General features: G+C 36.2%; 1 protein-coding gene across 3 annotated transcripts; it reads right to left on the bottom strand.

Annotated features, from left to right (window-relative positions):
• Positions 1 to 16: 16 nt before the first annotated feature.
• On the bottom strand, positions 17 to 26,662 carry dnm1l (dynamin 1-like). 3 transcript variants are annotated; one of them, XM_015339003.2, is made up of 20 exons: positions 26,429 to 26,662; positions 24,435 to 24,579; positions 22,166 to 22,201; positions 20,710 to 20,756; positions 19,301 to 19,372; positions 16,949 to 17,035; positions 16,104 to 16,266; positions 14,667 to 14,787; positions 13,962 to 14,093; positions 10,938 to 11,144; positions 10,024 to 10,144; positions 9,572 to 9,727; positions 8,650 to 8,739; positions 7,817 to 7,909; positions 7,492 to 7,545; positions 6,543 to 6,623; positions 4,187 to 4,330; positions 3,050 to 3,159; positions 2,177 to 2,336; positions 17 to 1,265 (listed from the first exon to the last, which is right to left on the bottom strand). In XM_015339003.2, exons 1-20 carry the CDS (start codon positions 26,528 to 26,530, stop codon positions 1,209 to 1,211), a joined length of 2,178 nt encoding a protein of 725 aa, XP_015194489.1. In that variant the 5' UTR covers positions 26,531 to 26,662; the 3' UTR covers positions 17 to 1,208. The 3 variants fall into 3 exon arrangements, with proteins under 3 accessions (XP_015194489.1, XP_015194491.1, XP_015194490.1); XM_015339005.2 differs by lacking the exon at positions 6,543 to 6,623; XM_015339004.2 differs by lacking the exon at positions 22,166 to 22,201.
• Positions 26,663 to 27,838: the final 1,176 nt, after the last annotated feature.

The following is a 27,838-nucleotide window of genomic DNA, read 5'->3' as shown; positions in this document are numbered from 1 at the left end:
AATAAATTTAACAAAATTTGAAAAGTAGTTAAATTGTTTTATTTCAGCAGGCTTGGCATGATTCTATCAGTACCAATACAGTCTTCAATGTATAGAGTCAGGTAATGCTTTGTAGGCATATTATGAAGGGTCCCTGTTTATGTAGAACAACATACAGTTATATTTGTAATTATATACAGTTTCTATAACCTTTCAAATAACTATAGTATTGTACTGTAACAATATGCATTGGCATCATCTATCTTTTAAATTCCATTCACTAATTTGATATTTTTTTCCATTGTATTTCATATTTAAATATCAGCCTTGAAAGCTGATAGAACAAATAGATACTTTATTGATCCCGTGAGGGAAATTGCAGAAATGCTAGGATGAAAGTGTTTGAAAGTAATATCTGTGATAAATTAACTCTTAAGATACAAGGTGTGAATAAATTCTACAGAATTTCTACAGAATTGCAGAAAAGGAGAACCTGTCTTAAACTAGTTAATTCATTAGAAATTATACAAACCACTTGCTGTATAAGTGAGCATTCAATACACTTTCAAGTGATATCGATCATATAAGAATTGCTTAAAAACTATTATGATCAATAAATAAGTGAATAATATTACTGAAGCTGGTATGTCTCAGGATGTATGACGACAGCTATATAGCACCACTTATTGATGTGTTGGTGCATTCCAATGAAAATGTGGGCCTTATCTATATTTTTACATACATTGAGATATACAATGTCACAATCTCACATTAAATGCATCATTTATGACCACATACAGTATGATCACACAATCTCTGCTGCTATATGTTTAAGAAAAGTATATTTATTCTCATCTACATAACTTGTATCCTCCTTGATTACTGACAAACTGTACCTGTTGTTTGCAAATGAACACCAGTCCAATTTAAAGTGAATGTGAGTTTTAATATAATTAACTTGTAATATAAGCTACATAAGAAATTGCTTTCTCAGGAAAGCCACACTACAATGAATCTTAAATGTTTACATTGTATATTTAATTAAATATGAAAAGATCCCACTTAACAGGAAGTTTTGTACAGTTGAAGTATGATATTTAATCATCTTGAAGTAGCTGAAGTATGTAAATAAAATAATGTGGTACACAAATTAACAACAGTGCATTTTCAAGTTGGCTGCTTTGAAGTCAATGACATCTTAAACAGAATTCTGGGATACACCAATGATTTCACCACAGATGTGTCTCCCTGATTTCAGCAATAATCTGACTGGCTCTCTGCAGGGCCTGAAAAAAGAGAAGAAGGATATTTAAGAATAGATTTCAGCTCCAATAAGATGACCTAATTTCCCTGATATTTATTGATAAATAAAAAGTTAAAATAGACCTTGAAATTGAAATACCACAATAAACTGTCAAAATCTTTCCCATTAATGTCACCTGTCTTCAAGAAGTTATTGTAATGTTCAGCTTACTATGCATTAATAAGAAATGGCTTGTTACAGCTAATTCGTTTACAGTATCTCATTCAAGAAAAAAAACAAACAAATTCCTATCCTCTGTAGTAGAGATGTAAAAAATACAATGCAGGACCAAAAGTGTGTAACAGAAACAAACCACAATACAGGCCATTTTCTAACAAAATGCTAACTAAAAAAAATTTTAAGCAGAGACAAAAGGATTACAGTACTTAATGTGAATGTACTGCAACTTTAAGGCTTTTCTTGCTGCATATATATTTTTTCCCCATCTCTAAAATTTATGAGATGATTAAAATTTTTAAATACTCTGATTTGACATTTGACCGCTACAAATTTCAGATTTTAATGAAAAGAACATATTTGTGTGGGACCTGAAACTACCCACAGAAAGCATTTGCATTCTTAGAATTGATAACCTTTACAACAGAGAAGAAATATCAGTTTTTCTGACAGCAAAAAGGACTCTTGTTAAAGCAAAGATACTTTTATACACACAAGTCTCTTCATTATACTGTTAAATATGAATATCTGTCTAAATTTGGTTCTCTTCATTTAATCCAAGCAAAACAAAAATTCTAAACTTTTTGGTTTAATCTGGTAAATGCTCTTACAGTCATCTATAAATTAAAAAAATTATATAGCACAAAGAATGCCTGTTTTTTTCTTTTCTCAGCTCCCTTCATTCAGAAGGGAAGCTTTTGAGATATACTAGGTTACCTTAAGCATATCTGCAGCCTCGTTACGGCGCTGTGCCATGTCCTCAGATTCAGTCAGGAGGTCATCAAGCAACATGGACTTGTAAAGCTGTCCCACGAGCTCACTCTGCAGGCTGTCTTTCACATGATTCACCAGGAAGTGCATCACAGCCTTGGGCACGCTGCACACACAGAGCAAATCACAACAAAGGCAAGAAGGCTGAAGTCTACTGCATCATTGAGGCACTTTCGTTTTCTTCCTCTAAATCCGAATTGAAATGTCTTGAGATAACTGTTTCCATAATCAGGTGAAACTAATTTTAACTAGTGAAACAGCCTTTTTGCTGTGACTTTTAACAATTATTTATATATTGTGGGCTCAAGACAACAACAAGTAGTATTCCTCCAGCTTATTATTAATGTTATCCTTGCACATACTCACTTTCACTCATGTTATTCTTAAAATCCGACAGATTACAAACAATTTCAATTTTTAAATACAGAAGATTTAAATATGTTTCATAATACAAGAATATGTGATTCGCCAGCATGAGATGCACAGTTTAAAGACAGTTTATAGACAGAAAACTGTATGCAACCTAAGGCATTAGTATTTCAATGGCCAGTGGCCTAAGTGATCCAAGAAGCAACAGGACACATTTTTCATGTTATGAAACTTTTTAACTCAGTCTGATTACTGAAAAAAATGATCATTTATACATATATAGAGAGATGGGCATGCAAACACATAGAGTGTGAATCTGTGGTCAAAGAACACCATAAAGAAAAATGCCTTACAAGGATAAGTACATTAATCGCATAGCTTTTTTATAAAATTATTAAAAATGTAAATGAGTATTTTTTTATTGAAGATCAATAAAAAAAACAGACAAACCTGTCCTGGATATTTTTCCTAACAATCAAAAAATAGGACTTGATGAGCCGCTCGATAACTTCACAGTCACGCTTCTCCCTTGCTGAGAGCTTCCTTACAACAGGCACAGGCTATGGAGAGACAACCATGGGAAAAATGATGGATTCACTAGCATCTTCCTTATTAGTTACATTTAACTCCTTTTGTCTCCACATTATTCCAGGACAAAAACATTGCTCCTCTTTTGGGTAGTTTCATACCTTGCAGGAAGAGGTTTCCACCTTCAGTTACAACGACTGTGGATACAGTATGCGTATCCATTAGAAAGACATCATATGCCTTGTATCTGTATATGATATTTCCAAATAATGATGATGAAATACAGCTGTTATCATAAGTAATTTTGGTCTTGAATTTTAGAAAGCTAAGTATTAAACCCCCTATGTGATTTCTGTCACACAATTTTGAAGATGAAATGGTACATTTACAGTAAAAATACACGTATACACAAATTAAAACAATAAATTACACAGAATTAAAAGCTTGAGTGAAAAAAATATCTTCATTGCAAGAGCTGATTATGGGCAGGGAGATAAGTTTACAATTTTAAAAAAGAAAAGAATGCACCCCAGTCTGATAAGTGCAAATTATGCGTTTAATGATAGTTAAACAGTTTAACGATAGAGTCAGCAGATACACCATGCCGTCAGTTAGCTTATTTAGAATATTAATACAGAAACACTAGCAGAATAATTGATTCCATTTTCACAAGAAATGGAAGAGAATGTATTGATACAATCATCAGCTACTCTAGCATGATAAAATCATACATTGCCTACAGAGAACTATACAATGTATATTTTAAAACTTAGAAATGCACTCTTTTCAACTAGTAAAATGGCTCTTTTGTTCTACATTTATTGCCCAGAAGGACAGGATGTACCCTACAGTCCAGAGGTCAAGGGTGACCGTGGCACTCAGTCTAAAGAGATGTTAATGTGCAATTTGTTTCTGACTTCTTCTAATACTTACACCCCAAAGACATGTTTCGGTAAGAACTGTTGCAATTGCTGAAAAATACATTTCTGTAATTAAACCCCCACAGTGTTTTGCAAATTTTACAAGAAGGTAACAGCCACTCAAAAGTTGAAGACCTACCACATCTAGCAAGTTGATAGCGTAGCCCTTCTGGGGGCTGGCAGGGAGTGAGGACTGGGGTTTGGTCTTCTCTTCTGTCCCATCGTCACCTGTCGATGCTTTCAACATCCCTCTCCAGTTACCAGTTCCTGCCTCCTGGTCCCCCTTAAATAGAATAAGAAGGCATCTAGTTATAGATCTACAGTACATATACTTATTCACGTACAAAGGTAGCGGCATTTGCTATAGGATCTAGTTGAATTATCACATTTGTTTTTATCAATGGTAGCTTTGAAGTTTAGCAACAGTAAGTAGTGTAAAGATTTAGACAGGGACTATTATTATTATTATTATATTACTGATCAAAATGATCCAACATTAAATGTTCACAAGCTTTCTAGCACCACTGTACTTCCTTTTCAGAGCCTTATTTCCCCATCCCTTTCACGTTTAACACATAAAACTAGAAAGGCTAAAATAATATTTTTCCTTTATGAAGGAGTATTACCTAATGATGTGCAATGTACCTGATAAAAAGGTTACAGGAAGGCAATAGAGAAAGATTCATTGCAGATAGTTATTTGTAAATTGCCTCTTTGTTGTTTGGTAGATGCAGGGTGAACCCCTCGAAGTGGTCCCAAATAACAAGAAACATATTACACTATTACAGCTGCTACTCCTACCAGGAGAAAAAGTCTCTGTAGATAAAAAATGATAATTTTCCAAGCTATTAATATAGAATTAAATTATACTGAAATCCCCGAGGTTATTTAAGACAAAGAAGCTCACTGGGCCTAAAAATTACTGTGGAAATTTAGTAGGAAACATAAGGGCACTGGATAGTGATATAGTTATGATACACACTGAGCATAAAATGAGAATTAATTAAAAGTAATATGTAAGATGAATCCATTTGATTTTTCTTTCATGAAAACTGAATATTTCACAGTACCCTGGGGAACAGCTCAGATTGTCAGAAGAGTAAGTCAGGTATTAGTCAGTTCAAACATATGTCATGCCACCTTATACATGCTTAAGCTTTTCCTCAACGGATACAAAGAAAATGCACAAATCAGCAGCAGATCAAGGAACTTTATGGTTGAGTATGAGAATTCAAAAAAACAAAATGTAGCAATTGTCATCTGTTTCTCATAAAAACTCGAATCAAAAATCAACGTGATCATTTAAAAAGCACATGTTCCATAAATTAAATCAATTACAGGAAAATGGAGAGTAGAGTGATCTTTCTGTGTTTGTTTTTCTACAGGAATTGTTGGTTTAAGTCCATTCAAACCAACCTTGTGGACAAATGAGCTTCTAATTCCCACTTTAGAAAAAGTTAGTTTGTTATCGTGACTTGAAGATGTTCTTCAGGAAGAAGTTCTCTGCATGTACTGTAGATTACAAAAAGATTAAAAAGATAACGTGCTATCTGTGGGTTACATGATGTGGCCTTGGGGGGGTGTCAGAATTCACTACAAATGGTGGTAGCTGTGGGATCGTGCATACCCAAGTGGTCTGTTAAGACTGCATGTCCGATTCGCACTTATCTGCTCAAGGATGACATCTGAGTGAACTAAATAGGGAGGGCAATGTGATGATGCAAGCCAAAGCTTTGCCCAGGGCCGCCTCCCCCGAGAGTGAAAATTGGACAAACCTTGCTTAATTGCCTATTTAGTATCCTTTGTGACTCAGATGCCACTGGAAGAAAAATAATTTATGTGATTGGTCTAGTTGAAGAGTCCTCAATCCACAGGCTTGACTCACAGGGTTTATTAGTAGCCAGGTGTACTACTTAGGCTCGGGGGGTTTGTGTCTAAGCTCCTGCGTCTAAGAGTGCAGTGATAGAATTGTAGTGAGAAGATCTGGATAATTCTTTCAGAGAATGGAAGCCTGACCGTAAAGGGCAAAGGAAGGTTAAGCCTGTCAGGGTGTTCCAGGGCAGGATAATAAAACATTTATTTTTGTAGTGGAAAGTTTATTTTTTTAGCCTTAAAGGGGAATACTTTTGACCAATAAGATTGGGTCAAAAGGAGAGGAAGAGGAACTGGACTGACTGCGTAGATGGAAACTCTGAAGAACGGACTGGTCATGGGACTGTGCAGATTTCTCTGCAAGTACAAAGTGATACATCACAGGAACCTGGAGGGGTTACGCAAACCAATAACTGTGACAGACCACTGAAACATGCTCCTGGACTGGCGATGTGCTACAGTATCTCTCGGTTACATGATGTAGCCGAGGGTTAACATTCTCCATAACTACGATAAGCAGAGCCCAGAGCTGAGAAGAAGTGGGTGGTAAATGCGTGTAAGACTTTGTGAACAAAAAGGTCCACTTGAGAACATGCTGACATCACACTGTGGAGTAGACAGACCTTAGCTCCCTCTGCCTCCATGGCAGTGGCAACTGGGGACTCTGAAAAGGAGACAGACTGCCAGCCTGGACCTTTAGAGGACTAAAACAGGTACAAGAGATGGACATAGGATAAAGCAGTGAGCTTGAGGTGGAAGAATCATGAGAAAAGAGATAAGAAAATTAAATGTTTCTCTACTGTTTACGCAAATATACTCTAACTACTGCTATTTATAATCTACCTCATGAAGCATAATCATTGGTTTTAAATAAATTCTATTTATCATCTAACAAGATAGAAGATAGTTACTTGCAAACTATCTGACTACTGTCTAATGTTAGATCCACCAGCTCAAGTGAGCAGAAGAAAACCAAGATGACTAATTCTTATTCATTCCTGTACTTTTTTATTGAACCTTATTAAAAATGAAGTAAAGACTTGTTCACAATATCTAATATTGTACAGAACTGATGAACACCGTTTCAAGAACACTGTTCTTTTGCAAACCATAGTTCTAATTAACACTAAAAAAACACTGTCATCAGAATTGCATTACACCAGAGAGAGAATCTTTATTACCCCTCTGGGTGCAAGTTGTTTTACAGCAGCAGTGCTGGTGTACAGACAGAAAAAAAAACGAGACGAACGATACACAACATACATATTTGCATTGAAAGTCAAGTGTTAAGTAATGAGATGGCTACAGGTATGAATGAGAACTTAAATCTGTTGGTTTTGGAGTTGGAGAGTTTGTATCTGCATTCTGATGGGAGTAACTGGAAACTATTAAACAAGGGGTGTAAGTGTGAAGGACACCAGTCTGTAACACGATAGAAATACCCATATAGAATTAAAAAAATAATATGCTAAATTAAATACAAAAATTCTTCTTTGTTCCAATTTCTAGTGAAAATAACCGCGTAGAAAAGAACATACACTGGCTTCAGTAAGTTCAATGCAAATGCCATACCTTATCACGAGGGACTGCTGAGGGCATGTCTCGTACTCTTTGGCGCCTCTGTTCCTACACAAAAAATAATGAGAAAGTTGTTTTTCTTTAAAACTAAAAAAACAAAATCTACAAGATTTAAAGTAAATTAATTAGATTGCTTATTAAACAGATGATAAAAATGTTTCTTCTTTAAATTTTACATTTTAATCATGTGTCATGATGTTAATATTTTCAGCTGTTCAACACCTGATTTTGTTGGCCGTTCTTGACCCACTGAGGCAGAAATACTTTATTTCATCAGTCTAAAGACACTTTACATGTTGTTTTCTGAAATTCTCCTCACCTCTACATTGTTGTTCATAAGTCCACAGGCATCAGCAAAGTCTGGGTGCTTGGTATTAATGTAAGCTAATTCAATAGCCACCAAGTTGTGCACCTGGAATATTATATAACATTCATTTAGTACAGGGATGATCCTGCTTTTACTTAATCTAAGAGGACAAAGTTAGATGCAAGTCAATCAAAAGAGTTTTCTTTAACATACACTATCAATTCATAAAAGATAGGAAAACATGACAAGAACACTACACAATAAAGCTAAAACAGTCACACAAAAGGAAGAAGCTATTCAAATCACAAAGGCAATTCATTTTCAGGGTAGGTATTTTGGCTGAAATATTTTCAACTATCTTATAAAACATCTCATAATGCTTATAATATTTTATAGTGTCGAGTTCAATTAAAATATTTTTATATAGCGCCTTTCACAACAAGGTTGCCCAAAAGGCACTTAAAGCAAGTGCCCATACATGTTGTGAATACAGAACAGAAAAGACTAAAAGACATCGGAGGAGAGGAACCAAAAACTCCTTAGTAAGGATAAAAAAAAATCTCTAGGGGTCCAAGATCAATTGCCCAACCTCTTTGGGCATGCTAACACTATATAATTAAAAAAAGAAATAAATGAATATTCTTTCATGCATGGCTTTTAGTTATCAAACATGTAGATAATCTAAAGCATTTAATATTTTTCCATATTCTACTGCAATAACAGAAAGAGTACACAGTAACATTTACAGACAGCAAGGACAGATACTTTAGTCAATAGTACGCAGTTGCTGTATAAAACATATACAGCCTTCCTATTAGAATGGTACAGAATAGAAATGAACTTACCATTTCATTGGTAACAGGTAGCCTTTTCCTTAACAAGGATGTGACAACTTCTACAATGGCATCGTGTAGCTTTGGAAACCTCAGCAACTCCTGTGGAAGTCAACATTACTCCTTTAGTATAACAAGTACTCAGTCCCTGACTCTGGTAGACATAAAACGCTGCAGATTAGAGAAAATACATTTTAATTTCAGTAAATTTGTATTGTAGGATGAAACCCTGCTAACTCAAATAAGTATACTTCGTACTCCTGAATGACAAAAACTATAAAGATGTGAAGGTTGTACACTTTAGTTAATACATTTCTAGTTCAAATCGGTCATAAGCCAACTGGGACTGGAAGCTCTTCTGCGAGGGTAAGCAACGTGTAGAGATTAAGTTAGAAATAGTAGCTTGTTAATGACTTCTGTCAGCTTGTAGGTTGTGGAAAGCTAGCAGTGTGTGCATAAAGCAGCATCACGTTTCCAATCAATACTCACGCTTTTACAAAGAAGTGTATAGATTAATGTAAACAATTATGGAAAACTCTGAACAGTATTTCAGAAGGTGTTCCTAATCACAACAATATAAATTTTAGCTTAATGGCATAAAAAAAAACTAATGATGAATTCATCTGGTTATTTTTGTATGTGCTTTCTAATTCTACTGTAGAAATGTTTGTGGATGTGTATAAAAATGCATGCTGTGCTTCAAGTGTATTTTGATGCAAAAATTGTATCCATAGAAGCATTGCATTGCATAACCAGTAAAAACGTTCAATGCCAGCATCTCTCAACTCTCATCTCTCAAGTCCCAACTGTCTGGCTGTTGTAAGGAATTTGGCTTAATTAAGGCAGTGCGTAACTGATGACAGCTGGTGCAACACATGGTGAAAGCAGTGAGGTTAGAGTTCTGCTTCTCCTCTACTCCAGTCTGGACTCCCACCTGTGTGCTGTAATTGCTGCAGTGCTGAATTATCCTCTGCATTTCCTCATGGACCAGCTCCACGCAGCGCAGACTGGGCTCCTCCAAACGCTTCACTTGTCGCTTCACCAGCAGCTCAAAGGACACCTCGGGGACAAACAACGCAGGGCGAGGTCCCTGTGCAACACCAAAAGATAACAGCACACTGAACATTCATTGGTCTGTAACAGCAAGAAGACATGGAGATACATTTGTGGAGTGGGCTGCTCCTGGAAATCAACAAACAAAATCCATAACTGAGAGAGGCTCAGTGGTCTACAGTTCAAGAAAGAAAACTACATATTTTTATTAATTTTCAAGAAACTCCAGGATTTTTTTATCCATCTAGTACATGATCAGTTATTTGTATCATGTGTACAGGTTTATATTGTATATAAAACATGCAGATTCATTTTATGCACCACAACACTCACCGTGGCATTTCTGATGGCAGTCAGAACGTCTACAGTTGTGAGTCCTCCTAAGGGATCGACCGATTCTAATGTCCGTCCAAATGTTTCATGAAATATGTAGCAAATCCTAGCTCCACCACACCTGAAACATTAAAGAGACTAATTTAAAACAAATTCCATGCTCAAGGAAAAAGTTTTTTTTGTAATAATTGTCTCAATTTTGTTTCTCTTAGGCCAAACCCTTGTTTTCTAGTAAAGAATGAAGCACTAGGGAACATAAAGCATCAGTTCATAAATCATGATAATACAATATTTGGATCACAGTTTTCTAGCAAACTTTGCAGACAATGCCAAAATAGGAGGATTAGCAAACTTTGTAGAAGGAGCAAATATATTTCAAAACGTTTTTTTTAAGATGGGAAAAAAAAGGGAAATGCTAAGCTTGAGGCAACATATGAGGAATATTTAGATGTTTATGCTGACCTGACATAATTTACATGTAAACAATGCAGGGAAGAAAAAAAAAGGCAAAAATGTTACTCTGTAGTTAAAAGTGTAGAATTTAAATCAATGGATGTAATGTTAAAAGTTTTCAATGTACTGGGATGATCCTATTAGAATACCATGTGTCATCTTATTACAAAAAAAGTATTTTACTCTCTAAATATCATGTTGGACTGAATACAACTAAAATTAAAAACTGGAACAATAGAATCAAATAAATCCAACAGCAATTCCTCACATTCTCCATTAGCCTGTGCCGCATGAACCACCTAATCCTTTTTAACACAGTGCCACCTTTTGCAGAAATTGGACAGCAAAATTTTTTCTTGAGGAAGGAACATTACTGTTCATTCTATCTAATGATAGATTCAAGATTACATGCAGCAGCTATCCTCTGGAGGTATCTGATGGCAAGGTGAGACATGACTCACAGCTCTGCAGTCTCAATGTACTTGGCTGTGCCCTCAATGGTGTTGCAGTACTCGGTGGCAAACTTGGTAATGAGCTGCAGAAGAGTGGCACTCTTGTCCTCCACAGGCTCTCCATAGCTGCTGAGCAAAGACTGATACTGGGCTGACAGGACATTGATTCTCGTTTTCAGCTCAGGCAAGCAGTCCCTAATATGGTGCATTAGTAACCTGTAAGGAAAAACACTGCATTATGGATCAAGAAACCTTTACATGCTGCTTACACCACTGTATTCCTAGTCACAGGCATTAGAAGGAATGTCATCTTCTTGTGTAATCTGTTCTATTGATCAAAAAAGTCAATGATTGTAATTCTTAATTTGAACACGTTAAAAATATGCAATTATTGGGATGTAATAAAATAAGTCTTCACTTTGGCTTCAAACAGTTTCTGGCCGTTTTAGACCAATCTGACCAAAGTATATCATTTAAAAGCATTTAAAAACTATTTTATCATTAAACAGGTACTGAACTAAATTTTAATGTATTGTGTTTTTCATTAAACTGTAATGTGTACTGTGGAACAATGTTGTGTAAGTAATCTGTGTTTTAAGTACAACATGCTTTATTTGAAACATTTTATACAAACCAACAAAAGCGGACATAATTACAATGTTTGAAATGAATGTGCAAAAATCAGCACTTTCGTATATAAAACTTTAATGTCAATTATCAGGCATTTTTTAAAACCTTACCTTCCCTACAGTGCTGGATAACTTTACTACAAACTATGTGGAGATGCATTAAAAATTGAAAACAGGAGGCACATCTTCACCAAAGTGTCGGAGTATGGATCAACCATTCATGGTTTCTTTCCAGAAACAGCAGGATGAGATCATTAAATCAATTAACTAATCCTAACCCTAAGTACCAAACAGACCAGATAAGAACAAATAAGAGGAGGGCATTTTGCCTATGTTCTTCTTATGATATCAAATAACTTAATATAAACATATAAATATAAACATAACTTATATAAAATAAGCTTCTAACTGTTCCTCACTAACTCCATGGAGAGTGTAATTTAAAATCTAAAGACTGTGCAAATTTCAGTAAATGTCCCAAAGGGCATCAAGATATACAGTGGTGTGAAAAAGTGTTTGCCCCCTTCCTGATTTCTTATTTTTTTAAATGTTTGTCACACTGAAATGTTTCAGATCATCAAACAAATTGAAATATTAGACAAAGATAACACAAGTAAACACAAAATGCAGTTTTTAAATGAAGGTTTTTATTATGAAGGGAAAAAAAATCCAAACCTACATGGCCCTGTGTGAAAAAGTGATTGCCCCCCTAAACCTAATAACTGGTTGGGCCACCCTTAGCAGCAACAACTGCAATCAAGCGTTTGCGATAACTGGCAATGAGTCTTTTACAGCGCTGTGGAGGAATTTTGGCCCACTCATCTTTGCAGAATTGTTGTAATTCAGCCACATTGGAGAGCTTTCGAGCCTTAACCGCTTTTTTAAGGTCAAGCCACAACATCTCAATCGGATTCAGGTCAGGACTTTGACTAGGCCACTCCAAAGTCTTCATTTTGTTTTTCTTAAGCCATTCAGAGGTGGACTTGCTGGTGTGTTTTGGATCATTGTCCTGCTGCAGAACCCAAGGGCGCTTCAGCTTGAGGTCACGAACAGATGGCCGGACATTCTCCTTCAGGAGTTTTTGGTAGACAGCACAATTCATGGTTCCATTTACCACAGCAAGTCTTCCAGGTCCTGAAGCAGCAAAACAGCCCCAGACCATCACACTACCACCACATTTTAATGTTGGTATGATGTTCCTTTTCTGAAATGCTGTGTTACTTTTACGCCAGATGTAATGGGACACACACCTTCCAAAAAGTTCAACTTTTGTCTCGTCAGTCCACAGAGTATTTTCCCAAAAGTCTTGGGGATCATCAAGATGTTTTCTGGCAAAACTGAGACGAGCCTTTATGTTATTTTTGTTCAGCAGTGGTTTTCGTCTTGGAACTCTGCCATGCAGGCCATTTTTGCTCAGTCTCTTTTTTATGGTGGAGTCATGAACACTGACCTTAACTGAGGCGAGTGAAGTCTGCAGTTCTTTAGATGTTGTTGTGGTTTTTTTTCTGACCTTTTGGGGTAATTTTGGTCGGCCTGCCACTCCTGGGAAGGTTCACCACTGTTCCATGTTTTCACCATTTGTGCATAATGGCTCTCACTGTGGTTCGCTGGAGTCCCAAAGCTTTAGAAATGGCTTTATAACCTTTTCCAGACTGATAAATCTCAATTACTCCGATTCTCATTTGTTCCTGAATTTCTTTGGATTGCAGCATGATGTCTAGCTTTTGAGGATCTTTTGGTCTACTTCACTTTGTCAGACAGGTCCTATTTAAGTGATTTCTTGATTGAGAACAGGTGTGGCAGTAATCAGGCCTGGGTGTGGCTAGAGAAATTGAACTCAGCTTTCCAAAGATGTGATAAACCACAGTTGATTTATGTTTTAACAGGGGGGGGCAATCACTTTTTCACACAGGGCCATGTAGGTTTGGATTTTTTTCCCCTTAATAATAAAAACCTTCATTTAAAAACTGCATTTTGTGTTTACATGTGTTATCTTTGTCTAATATTTCAATTTGTTTGATGATCTGAAACATTTCAGTGTGACAAACATTTTCACACCACTGTAAGTTTTAAATATATCTCAACATCATCGGAAAAGTAATAAAGCAGACTGTGGGTCAGGTTTTAATATTGTCTGAAAGTGACAGGAATATCAGGCATGTAGTGTGAAGTGTTAAATTAAGCATGGTGAAAATGGTGAATGGTGAATAATCTGACCATGAAGGGCATAAAAGTGTATATATCAGATATCTTTTGTCCTTTCTTGTCAAGATGATGTCCATCGCTTACAAAAAGTTTTCTGGTCCACCTCACTTAGCTCTAAATCACTATGTTCAATGAATGAAAAAGACTATATGAAACATGCTACAGTAACTTGGAAAATAAAGCAAGCAAAAAAACTTACCTGTTTAAAGTCCTAGCCAAATATTTAGTACCATTCCTATTGGCAAGGGAGGGATACTTTTTCTGTAGAAAGGCGTGTTCATCACGAATTGCATCGGCCACCGATTTTTTATTGTTAATATCCAGCTGACTCCTGCAAAGCAAGAAAAATCACTTTTTTTTTTACTATGGTGTTTAAAAGCATATTTTAAGAAACAATTTTTGGAAATACTGTAATAAACTGTAACATGCAAATATGTGTATAAGTGTACGTGAAGTAATGCTAATCCAACAGAAGAAAAAGCCATTTTGATGTATCTCCTGCCACATCAACTTTGCTTGTTGAGCAAGGTGAGCAAAAATGTTAAGAAGAATCCCCTTCTTAAAATCAAAGTCCAAGTGTTAAAAAAATCAGTAGCAACAAAAGATTTACAGCCTCAAACTCACATAGTTCGTACATCTTACAGTGAATCAAAAAAGGTTTTCTGCTAGAGGGATTTATAGAAGTTTTCTGGCATACAACAGTTTTACTTGCAATGTCTTATAATGTGTAGAGTATGCAAATTCACTTCTAACACTACAATGGTACATAATCTGCAAGCTAATTACTTCATCTCTACAGTCAATTTCATATCCACAGCACTTGATCAGGGTGTCTGCTAAGATGATGACAATAATAATAACATTAATAGTAAGAAATCAAGAGTATAAGCAGGCTGACAGGTACCTATTTACAACTCCTATAATGCCCAGTTTGACTGGAATGACTCGACCCATCAACACATCCATGGCGTCTGTGCCAGCATCCATCAAATCAAGTTTGGTTATAACAGCCAAAGTTCTCCGTCCTACAAAGCAGTAAAACACACAGTTCATTAGTAACAAAACACCAGCCTACTTATCTTACAGTCCTAACTCCTATCCAGTGAGCAGGATTGCAACCTTCAAATATATTTCATATGATCAGTTCTGGTATCAATCATCTACCTGTAAGAAATCAATGGAACACGGCACTCTTGGTACCGTAAGTTATATACTGTATTTGACATGACTGAATATATTCAATGAGCCAGATACAAGCCTCACCACAAGAAGAGTGGGGGGCTGTCAGTGTACAAGATGTAAAAACCTAAAAAAATAAAGAGACATTAGAAAACGTTGCACGTATGTGAAGAACACCTGAAGAAAACTCCACAGCTGTAGTATTTACTCCACTGTATTTTTCTCACTCCTCAGCATAGAATTTCCATTACCTCTCCATATCCTTAACCACTGCATTAACGTTAAGCCATCTCTCTGCATGTATTTTTAACTTTTATTTAAAATCAAATGATAAGACTAATAAAGGAATCTGCTCTACCTTCCTTTAACCCTCCATTGAGCTATTGAAAAGTGTTCGATTTGAACACCGTAATGCAAAAATTGCTGCATAAAGAATTTCTTTATCTATGAATGACATCCCATATACAGTGTATCAGATGGTGATATTAATAAAGGACAATAGTTTCTACAATTGTTAAAGGGTAATAATGGAAACAATGCTCATCATTTTAGCATCTGAATTAACTTATATTGCTTTGGGGGCAATTATTTTAGCCCATTAGTATGTTTTTATTATTAATTCTATTAACATTAAAGTTATTTACAAACTAACAAGAGAAGTTACATCATTACAAATATATGAGATTCCCATTTACAATTAAGATATTTAATAACAAACAAACCATTAAACAATCTAAAAAAATAAAAGAGAGGGTCACAGCTTGTGAGAACCTGCCAAATGATGCACTGTATTCATTATTCAGTTCCAGTTTCTGTTACAATTCAGTTTTAAAAACATAAAACTAAAACTAACCAATTTAGTAAACCCTTTTCGAAAACTGCACAGATTAAGTAGTCAGTCAATGATAAATAAGTAGTCACACAATAATACATTTGTTTATTACAGGCTAAGCAAAACAGAATATGCTGTAAGAGATTCATCAGAGAACAGAAGAATCTTTGCAAAAACACATTGTCTGAGGGCAGGATACTCACACAAAAACTGCATTTACTTGACAAATATAGTTTGAGCTCCTAAGGATTTTCGATGCAGAGGAATTCTTTGACAACATTCTTCCGAACAAGTACACTGAGAGGTATTTTGCCGTTTTAAAAAGCTCACCATCAGGATCCACTTCCCGGGCAACCTTCAGTGCCTCGGAGGTGGCCATGTCTGTGTTGGCAGCCGTCACGGCCAAGATGATGCAGTTGGGGTTACTGATGTGGTTCAGGATCAGGTCTCGTATCTGGACCTCGATATCCTTGGGCTGGTCGCCCACCGGGACCTTAGTTCACATCATGAGGCAACAGAGTTAACACTCATCTTCATAGTTTTCCATTCTCAGTTGCCGTTTGCTCTTTGCTAAGCTGCTTGCTGAGCTGGGTCTGATCCCATTGATGAAGAGGAAGCATTGAAATGGAACTTTGAGTTCAAGTATTTACTTGAAATGTGAAATGTCTCCAAAAGGCAGCAAGCAGTGCCATGTAATGCTTCCTAGAAAGCTGTTTTGCTTATGTGTTTGATTAAATACCCACTTTAGAGGTAAACCACAATATACTGTAAAATTACTGAAAAAAAAAGGTTATGCAGGGCATATTTGAATCCCTGAAACAGAAACTAGTTTTTGAGAATCCCAGCTTTGTGAAAATGTACTGTGTGATATGAAAATGATAGTTTTAAAATTTTAAATCTGTGAATTCAAACTTCACAAAAGACAAGCACATACAGTCTTTATACAGTAGTGTATAAAAGCAATAGCCAAATAGGCTTAAACAAGTTTAGTGTTGTTTTACACATCTTTTAATTGAATTTTCATTGAAAAACAAAATACACTATAAAGGTCCTGTCTAGTTTTATTCAATCTACAGGACCTAAACTGACTCCAACAGTGAAAGATGATATATTAGCAGACATCTTCATCTCTAAAATTCTTTGTGGTTATCAGTATTGAAATGTTGCTATCATACCTTTGTGATTCCAGGTAGATCCACCAGAGTGAGGTTCACCACATGAGGAGAGTAGATTTTTAGATGAATGGGCTCATCACTAACACCCTGTGGAAATTAAATGCAAAATTAGCAACAACTCTAAAAAATATTTTAAAAATCGGATGTAAACACTCATTCTAAAATATATATTAATATTTATTTTCAATTTTTAACAGACAAAAAAGGAAAGATTGTCTTAATTAGAGTTAAAGGGACAATAATTATGTATAATGGTTTGGTGACTTAAAAAATGATTTATTGCTTATTGTGAATTGTATTATATAAAAACTGCTGTATGTATACGCTTCACTTGGCTTTACAACTCCAAGTCCTATATCACAAGAGAAGAAAGAGGATTCTGAGCATTCTGCCTTTATGCCCACTTGTCAGTCATTAGTCATGACTGACTAGAGGAGTGGTGTGCCTCTCACCATCATCACCAGCAAGTTTACAGGTGCCTAGCAGGCCTCCAGGATATGCAGCTGCACTAAAAGTCAAAGGGTCTATGGCTGACCAAACACAATAGAACCATAGCTGTGCTTGGCCACCTCAGTCAGATTATGACAGGCCAGACGAACTCACAGGTACAAAGTACTTGGGAGCAGCTTAGGTGTGCTCTTTTAACATCAGAAACTGCAAAAACATATTGTCACAACTTCCTGCCGAAATGGTTCTAGTATCCTAGAAAATGGTACATGATTTTTGTTTATTTCTCAATTCTTTCTCAAACTGAACTTTCTTTAAATCAGCAGCTCCCAGGGAGTCAGAAAAGGCTGTTCAACTGCTACAGTTAAGCCCGTAATTAGTCCAAACCATTTGGAGTCCTTAAGGAATGTAAGCCTCAAAAGACTGCTGACCTGCAGATTGCGTTTGGTAATCTGTGCTCTAGAATTTGCTCCAATTGATTAAACAACACTTATTTTCTTTAAAATATAAGGGTTTCAGGGGACATCCCAATGCAGAAAGGGAACTAGAGCTACTAGGTAACCTCTGAATAATTATCTTTCCAGACCTTCAAATGGTGTCCTGTAAAACACTTATTTTAACACTGAAATGAATCCAGACTATGTATGAAAACACTGTTATAGTATCAGATTTACCGCTCCCGATTTACACCTGGCTTTAAAAAAAAGCTAACTTCAATTTCTTGTTTCAAAACTGTATTTTTTTTTACATTTGAAAGCTACAGGACAGAACCTTAGAAGAACTATTTTCATTCAAGTCCTCATTCATGTCATGTGGTCTGCCTAGTTACTATAAATAATCCAGTTTTAAAAATATCACAATTCATTTTAATTTCTGGGTTATTAAATTATCCCCAAATGTTAACAGTTTCCAAGAGGCCTTTTTACGATAAAGAACTTTAAAATACTGTTACAGCTTTAAGTGACTGAGATGTGTCTCTTAGATTTTAGATGAAGTTTGTGACACTTGGAGGGTAAACACTTCTAACTTCAAAGGAGAGAGGCTGTTTTCTGAGGTCTGGGGGTCCCTTGGGCAGAAACAATTGTAAAGTTTATCTTAGTATACCTATGTAAGTTGTGGCCAAATGATTGCAAAGGAGCAGGACAGAAACAGACAACATAAGATCACATTCAGAGCACAGGGAAAGAAAGGAAGAAAGTCGGCAAGATTTGGGACTTGAAGCTTGTGCTAGGCGAGACCCCCTACTTCATGATCATCCGAACCAAACCTGACTGGAGCTAAGGATTTGAACCTTGTTGGAGAGTGAGCTATTCTGTGTTTTTAAGAAACTTGGGTTTCCTAGGTAAAAGATACCTCAGTTGGAAATGTCTTTCCTGTTTAGGGTGCATTTATTTTGTGCCATCCAGGGTGCAGAGAGAGAGATTTAACTGTAGGTTGCTTTGTATTTAGTTAGAAGGCAGCTCATCTTTTTTGTGATCTCTGGCATTTAGAATTAAGGCATTAAGAATTTAATGCTTAGTAGTAGTCTGGGGTTTTCTGGGTGACCAGAACTTTAGGCCTCTGAAACGTTTGTAAATACTGTACATAGAGGAACTTGTGTGTATGTTTTTTTCTGTGTAGTGTAGTTTTTGTCTTGTGTCATTGTAATAAATATTTGTTTAACCAAGTATGCCTGGATTATTACTCCTCTCACCAAATCTGTGCCAGAGAACAAATAATTCACATGACTCTAATTATACCAGCCACTCGCGTATATTGGTAGAAATCACTTACAAGTTGGAGGTTATGAATAATTATTTCACTTATTAACTAAACTGCTCGGTCAATTCTGGATTTTCTTCAGTTTCTTAACCCCCCCATTTGTAACAATACAAAGAGATCATTATCTCCCATTAGCTTGCTTACTTTGTTATTTCCAGAAATCCTTTCAGTCTCACTTTCAATCTCTTGTCTGATTTCATCAAAGTCTGTATAGATCTGAAAAAAAGATTAAGTTACCACACAAACACTAAGAGTTTGATCATAGCATAATACTAATTTTTAGACTTAGATTTGTAAATTTTTAATCTTATTGTATTCATAATATATCAATTAAATTCAATAAATAAGCCAATAGTCTTCCCTAGGGACACTAAAGGAGTAAATCTGTATCAAATCTGTATCATATCTGTGATTATAGCAGAAGCACTGAACTAATTCCATTAAATTCCTTAAACTTCTCCTTATAAAAAGCATATAAGTTTTAATTTAAAAACATTATCTACATCACCACTAAAAAGGTATCAATTTTCAAAAGCAAGCCAGCTTGTATGATTTACATTCATATTAAAATGAAAGAATGAACATTAAGATATAAAGACAGCAGACAGTAGACATCTGCAGGAAACTACATAGAAGGCTAAGAATTAGCCAAGGAATATCAAAACCTGGCCCAAGATTTCTAGTCTTCAGGCCCAACATTTTCATTTTTGACTTAAGAAAAAACACATTTTAAGACAAACCTGTTATTTAATTTGGTTATAGACTGAGGCCGTGAATTATTATTAACTCTTTTAACAGAAAGATTCCATTTTCATAGTATGAGTAGCATAGAGCTATAAGGAAGCTCTTGCATGTGATCTACTTATATGAGGCTCAAGTGCAGTAGAATGACTTGTACAGTACTTGACAGATTTTGTGTGACGACATGTGGTTTCAGTATGATGGCTTCTGTCTTGACTGTTTATTTAATTGAAGCGGTCATTTAAACAGGACAACTGACAGAGCTTATACTTTTAATTTATGACACACTGACAAAGCCACTAGTTCAGGATGCTCTGCAGAACTATTCCTACACTGACAAGTCATTGATAAATGCGTTGAAAGGTACATATAAATATAACAATTTTAATTTCACAATGATTAAATCATTATATATACACAGATTTTATTTCTGCATTCATGCTTTTTTCATTGTATACTCTGGCATCTAAAGAGTATTCTATTTAAAATTGTTTTACAATATATGAAGCTTGTTAAATCAAGGCATTTCTAAAGTCATATCTATTAATACATGAGTATCTCAAATATCCAAAATTATAGTAAGTCTAATTGATCTTCAAATTAATCAAACTAGAGTTAATCAAATCTATCAACTTGCTAGAGCTCTTTTGATACAGATGTTCTGACACTCATTTAGGCTGTACCAATTATGTGCTGGGAGGAGTACCACAAATGTTCATTAAAATCCAGGAACTGTCATAGTGCACAACACACAATATAAGTACAGTGCTTATTCTGCAAAAACTTTTTTCTTTTTATTGAGTAAAGCATACCTTATTTTTAGTGTGGAGAAACTTGCCCCACTCTTCACACTCTGCAGCTAGGGAAAAGAACAAGGATACATTCATTACAAAGAACTACAACATACAACATATACCTTCTATCGTAACTTTACTATTGTACACAACATCCTTAAGAATGAGCAGTCTATTATAAAAACACTCTTTAATGAAGTGCAAAACAAAGCTTCTTCCAGAAGTTAGATGCTCATTAACATATATAGAATATGGTAATAAGCATTTTAGTTTTAAGATGGTAACTTGCAGTGATATCCAGCAGATTTAAATCAAAACAAAATATTCTGACATTCAGACCAGTGCAGCAGATCTGCAAAATTACAATACTGCAAAACAACAATATTGCAAAAATACAATACTTCACATCATATTTTAGATATTATAGTCAAATATATGTTGTCTTTGCTTATCCAATATAAATGATGTGATAAATCAAGGCAGTTTCAATGTTTTCAATTTGTACTTAAGGTGTTTACACTTTCATTTTAACCAGATACAGTATTTCTCAATTACAAATATTTTCCCTTGCTGCTTGGCAAGCTCCGATGATAGTTCTCCTTACAGTCATTACTGAAGTGAATGTAATGGTGTTAAAATATGAAGCTGAAGATGTGTGTGCTGCAAATGAAATGTGATTTACTTGTATTCAAAGTATCACCTAACACAGATCAATGCTTGATGTTAAAAAAATAGTCCTCAAGAATTCTGTTGCTTCTTTCAGTCTGCCGGACACCTCTACTAAGCAGACTGACTTTACATCAATGTAAAGTAACACAATATAGAGTCATACTGCATGGCAACACACAGTGGCTACAAAAGATGTTTACACAGCAAGTACAAACAGCTGAATAGCAAACCCTAAACAGAATTAAAAAATGAATACAGTGAGCAAAAATGGTGACTTTAACATTATACACTGCACTCAAACAAAACCTCAGATAAATTAAACTTATCAGAAAAATCAAACCATGATTAACCAATTCAACATAATATCATCATGTAAAAAATGAAGTGATATTTTTTCTTTATCCCTGTTAGAAATGGTATCAAACACAATGTTGAAATATAACATATCCAGTTTTTGAAAAATCTGTCGGTCTTTTCTTTAGAGTGGTCACATCAACAGGAAATGCAGTTTCTATGTCGATCACGAACACTCTGTTCTCCGCCCACTAATCATATTAATGAAGTAGAAAGCCCAAGGACAAGGTTTGAAGAACATAATTTGTATACTGATAGTGCTGCCTGATGTGCTTTAAAAGCAAGAAGGCTCTCCCATGTTTTTACTTGGACTAACATATGATATGGGCAACCAGACCAATTTTAGCATTAGTAAAAGCAAGGAAAATGAAGACATGACAGACACAAAGCAGTAAAGAGTCACACATAGTAAGAAGACAGATACAGACTAGAAACAAGAGGAAGAGGAGACCTTTATTAAGGCGCCCATTTTTCCATGCGTAGGGGTCTGTATTTGAAGAAAAACACAACAGAAAAGGCATTAGGTGTAGCATCTATACTGTATTACTTAACATGTTAGTCCATAGTTGTGGTGCTGAGCAACACTCCCCTTTAAATTAACAATTCTCATGAAATTCCCTTCAGAGGCACTTCCTGAAGTCAGAGATGGGCATTTTGCTACGAGACCAAAAGCGACAATTAAGATTTTTTTTCTCAAAATAGAGTTTTCTATTCTTTCTGACCCATAATCATTTAAATTTCATCTTACTGAAAATGTACTTTGGGATAACAATTCTCTTAAGTTTTATCTATTTTAAAACAAGTAACACTTGAAACTAAGAGAGTGAACTTAGCCCTTCCCTGAATAATGCATTATCATTTAAACATTAACATTTTCTATTTTGTGAGACTAAATCTCTGAACTGATAAAAATAACAACCCATGATATTAAAGAAAACGAAAAGCCAAATGCCGCCTTCTATACAGTACAGTGTATTCTGCAAGGAGATGAGAAACATGCAGAAAAGGAGTGACTTGCTCTTGCGTCCATGAGCAAAGACATCATAATACCCAGCTAGATAAACACAAAGCATTAAGCTTGTGTTTACTCCTATTTGTAAGTCATAGTAATGATCAAATGTGAGGTTTACAGAGGCCGAGTGGTTTAGTCTTTTTAATAATCCAGTGTTTATTTTTAATAAACTGGAACTGTCCTACTGGAATTTAATTTAGGCTGTAGCCATCTGAAGTCTTTCTGAAGTGATTTTCAATTGCCCAATATACATTTTCTACCATCCCTAGACATGGTGCTCTTCTTTAATTGATTTTCATGTTTTCTAACTGTGTTTTGAGATACGTACTTTGCTACACAGGAGAAAGTGCTTATTTCAATTATTTCTTATAATCAGAATTATACATCCATCTTCTAACCTCTTAAGCCAATACAGGATCGCAAAGGAGCCAGAACCTATCTTGGCACTGCAGGGCACAATGGGCCAGTCAACTGCAGGGCACACTCAGACACACACACTCACACCAGGGCCAATTTTCATTCCTTTGATAACCTCCATAAAAGATTTATTTGCAGTTTTAACTAAACATGTATTTTCCAACTACTTGACTAATACTATTGACTAGGCCTTTGGGGGAGCCGGAACCTAAACCAGCAGGCAGTGGGCACAGTGCGGGATACAGCCTGGTAAGGATGCCAGACCATTGCAGGGGCACACACAGGCACAAACATGCACACACTCACACCGGGGACAATTTTCCCAGAAGACAATTAACCTAACATTGTGTTTGGATTGTGGGAGAAACTGGAACATGTGAACAAATGGAAGCACCTTCAAACTCCATTCAGACAGCACCCCAGGAATTGAACCCAGGGACCCAGCACTAACGCTAACATTCCAATTGTTAATGTTCTATTGATCCTGTAACTATTAATGATCAAGGTGCATAAGGAGGCCTAATCCATTGCTCTTGTATTGTGTTTTCATTCTCTCTTGACTTCACAGAAAAGAAGTCAAATGGCTCCTCTTGAAGATCAAATTCATCATTCCTGCAGGTTCTATATTGATATATGTCCTAGGCATGATTTTAACCCACAATTATTATGTATGGGGGAAGTTTTTGTTTTCCCTCAAAGGGCTGTTGCTGGGTTGTTGCTAATATGACAAAACAAAAAAATCATGCCCATGTACTGGCCTAGCATAGCATGGACATATGAAAGCATAATTTTAGAAACTGCAGAAGTAATTTTAATAGCTAGCAGTAGTATACTATAGTCTGTGGTTGAATATAACCTATATTTAAGGATGTCTATAAGTTAAGTTTTAAATAAATTTGAGAAACTAGAGAATTTGCATAGCATGACAGTTTTTGTGACTGTTTTGGAAAATTTGTAAAACAAAAATGTTACCACTTATAAAGTAGATAATTTGAAAAATAATATTTTCCGACTGACTGTTTAATTTGCATTCCTCAATAGCAGGACCCACTGTAAAATTTCACAAGTTTCATTGGTTTACAACAGAGTTTATAGGTAGAGAACTGCTACAAACACTGCAGCAAAATTGGTCTTGGATGAAAGAAGGACAGTCTGAGGAGATCTGAAAAATGTACACAGAATACACACGTAATAAACACGAAACAATCATTTAAGAGAGCCGGACTAGGGCAGGCATGCCAAGAAGCTTAGCTACACACTGTATTACATTAACAGCTACAGTAAAAGATACCATTTTCATCTCCTGTTTTCCTGTGGTCCTCTGGTGAAAGATGGACAAGCTGCAGAATGAGCGGCCTACGCGTAACAATTCCTGTGCCACGGGGAAGCAGGTCTCTGCCCACCAGGCTCTCCAGCACCGAGCTCTTCCCACTGCTCTGAAGAGGCAACAGCACAATGCATTAAAACTCAGCACACACACAGGGATTCCTACACTGTGATCACTGGAGAAAAATACTGGGAAAATAAACATGCTGATTTTAGTTAATTATGCGGTATCTTTGCAGATGACACAATATTAAACCCTTACTTTCAAAACCAATAAAAAGGCTGGCGGTGGAAGGGATGTCTTTATGCAGAGAGCTTTGAGTGGGATGTCTGTCAAAGATCCCAGGTATCTTCAAGAAGTGGCCACATGGGATCTTTGGAAACATCACAAATAACAAAAAGTCCCCTGGATCAAACTAGCACACCCTTCGTACTTTCTTAGATTTGAATATGAAACTTTAAAGTATATTAAAAGCAGGAAAGATAAGGTAATTCATAGGTTTTTATTTCACATATTGAGCAGTTTTTCTACATTTTTAAAAAACAGTACTGTGCTTTTTAAAAAACAGAGACCAATGGGTGACCCACTGCACCCTTTCTTCAATACAAAAAGCTAGTATTGGTAACATGCAACATAATTTCACTACCGACTTTGTGCCTATTTAAAAAAGAACTAAGTCATAACTTAAAGCACTAAAAAGAAATATTTTCCTCTGTTTGTGACAGCTCAGTCTTGTGCTGTTGAAACACCTTTGCAAAGTACATGCTTTCCAGAGAAGCCTGGATATTTGACAAATGTATGCCTTGGTGACCAGTGAGAGTACACAATCCGAGAATAAGGAGCCTTTTTACAACTGCCTTTAACTACTGTCAAAATGAGGACATGGTACTGATTGGAGAGATGCTGTAGTCTTACACCTTACATAGTTTCTACCTTCAACAAAGGTAAAATGGCATACCATTTTGTCCAGATATGCTAATCAGTGAATACACTATCAATATATCTATCCATCCATTTTCAACTGTTTCTTCCAATTCAGGGTTGTAGGGGCGCCAAAGCCTATCCCAGCAAGCAAGGGGAGGTAGGCAGGGTTCACCTGGGACGGGAAGCCAGTCCACTGAAAACTATCAATATATATAATGCACAAATGTGTATACAGTACAAAACAGTCAGTTTCAACATCAAAATCTGGGTGGAATTAGCTTAGATTGACAAGGATAGGGCTACCACTATCCATTTCTTTTATTTTTATCACTGGTGCATAATTAAGCACATGTACGTCTTTTTCTTAAGATTCGCATTGTAAACAGGCCCTCTAAGTAAAATACTAACTCAACATAGCACGCTGTAGCACGTTTGAGGTTTAAACTAATGCGTTCTACAAAAAGGGGGTCAGAAGTTTGCCAATTGCATGTTCTGCCCCACACTACTGTCATTTTTGTCACTGATCAGTTTTGCAATCTCTTACTAAAGTGATCGTTTTCCTTATATCGACATGTCTCTTTGCACCCCTATACTAGTTTTTGCTAATGGAACTCCGACCTAGTGTTGATGAGAATAACCACCTCCTCATGACAATATTTCATTTTCACTGCAGCGCTATTGCGCATTACAAGGGAAAATGGAACGGATACAAAAATATCTCTCTAAAATCCGTGGGCATGTTTTAACTATTTTTTACAAAAGCAGATACACATTTGTTGTTTACAACCTAACACATTTGATTCAGATGGATACCTCCTGACTACGTTTCATTTTCACATCTAGTTTCACCCGAAGCAATGGGACGAATAAAATGTATTACGTCCTTTATCAACACTATTAAGATACTATACACTACTATAAACATAAAGATATACAGAAAGATAAACGTATAATATTGTGCAAAGCATTCTTTTTTTTAAAAAAAAGCACAATTAAATAGATAAATAATGCACATAGTATATATATGGTTTTACCTGTGTTCCAACCACTGCAATCTGCGGTAACTGGATAATATCAGCTCCCACTGTGTTGAAGACGTCTTGAAGTTTGTTTATTACGGGGATAAGAGCCTCCATGATTTAAATAAATGGGGACCGGTTAAAATGAATGGACTACACAGCTAAATACAAGCACTGAAAGTCATACAATGTCCCTCACACAACCACCATTTAACCAACCCGGCCCAAGGAACAACTGCGGTAGTAGCCTTCACAATGCATTCTGGGATTTAGAGTCCTTAAAGAAGATACACACACTATTATATAAGCCCCTTGCTCACAAAATGAACTACAATCCCAAACGGCGTCGCGATGCGGAACCTTCCTGTACTTCTGACGCGTGAAAAATGGGAGGTGTAGTTCATGTTCACGAGCTGTCAGTTATAAAAATACCGCACCACATGTCTAGAAAAATCTGTTTGGAACTGCGAGCAGCAAAATAAGTAAATAAACAAAAACAAACAAAATAAGTAAATAATACCGATAACGACAAATATTTATCCTGATTAGTGAGTGACGTATGAAAAACACTGAAACGCATACTTGTTCTCAATAGCAGTTTTTTTCTCTTTACTGTATATTGTTTCATGAGCGTTTCTTCATGGGTGCCGGTGTCAATCCATGTGAGCCGTGGCTGCAGCGTGTGCTGTTCTGTACAGCTGCCCTGCAACTTTGAGCATTTAGGAGTCAGGCAGCGAACACGGGAGGAGACAGAGTTTGCGAGCATATTGTGTGTGGAGAGACTGCAAGTGGACTGGCATCCTATCGCGCTGTCCCATGCCCAGGAAGCACCCTATCCCAAGAGTGTGCTTGGCCAATAAATAAAGGCAGGATTACAGTGTTCCGGGGCTCGGAGATGCAGCTGTCAAGGTACAACCTGTGCACAGGAATATGGAGTTTGCTACTTCTACTGCTTTGAGCTAAACTAGGAAAGGATGAGACAACTCTAGGTCAGTTGTGACTCGAGGTGAAAGATCGAGTTTATGGTAGGAGGAGATTTGTGTTTGCACCATGAGCTCGCCAGAGAATGGATTCCCACAACAGTAGAAGGCAAATAGTGGTAGTGGTTGAGAACTGGCTCAGAAACAACGGAAGGGATACCAGACAAGGTAGCGGGAGAAGCCAGAAAAGCCTGGAGCCAGTGGGTGAACAGTAAAGAGGGTACAGCCCCATCCTCAGTGCCCATGGGAGAGCAGCTCTAGCCTGGGGCCTGTTGATGGTCTGGCAGTGTGCGGCTGCTTTGTTTTGCAACAATACATTACAACAGCAAGGAAAAACAAAGCCGCGTAAGCATAGTTATTTACAAAGTGCAATATATTACAGTCAATGCATTTTTAACTTAACTAAAGCAATGTTTTTATTACAAAATGTGTGGTAATTTGATTT

Source organism: Lepisosteus oculatus, chromosome 7 (genome assembly GCF_040954835.1).
Source record: "Lepisosteus oculatus isolate fLepOcu1 chromosome 7, fLepOcu1.hap2, whole genome shotgun sequence".
Classification (NCBI taxonomy): Eukaryota; Metazoa; Chordata; class Actinopteri; order Semionotiformes; family Lepisosteidae; genus Lepisosteus; species Lepisosteus oculatus.
Note: the sequence above shows the minus strand (reverse complement) of the source record. Positions and strands in the feature narration are given on the sequence as shown.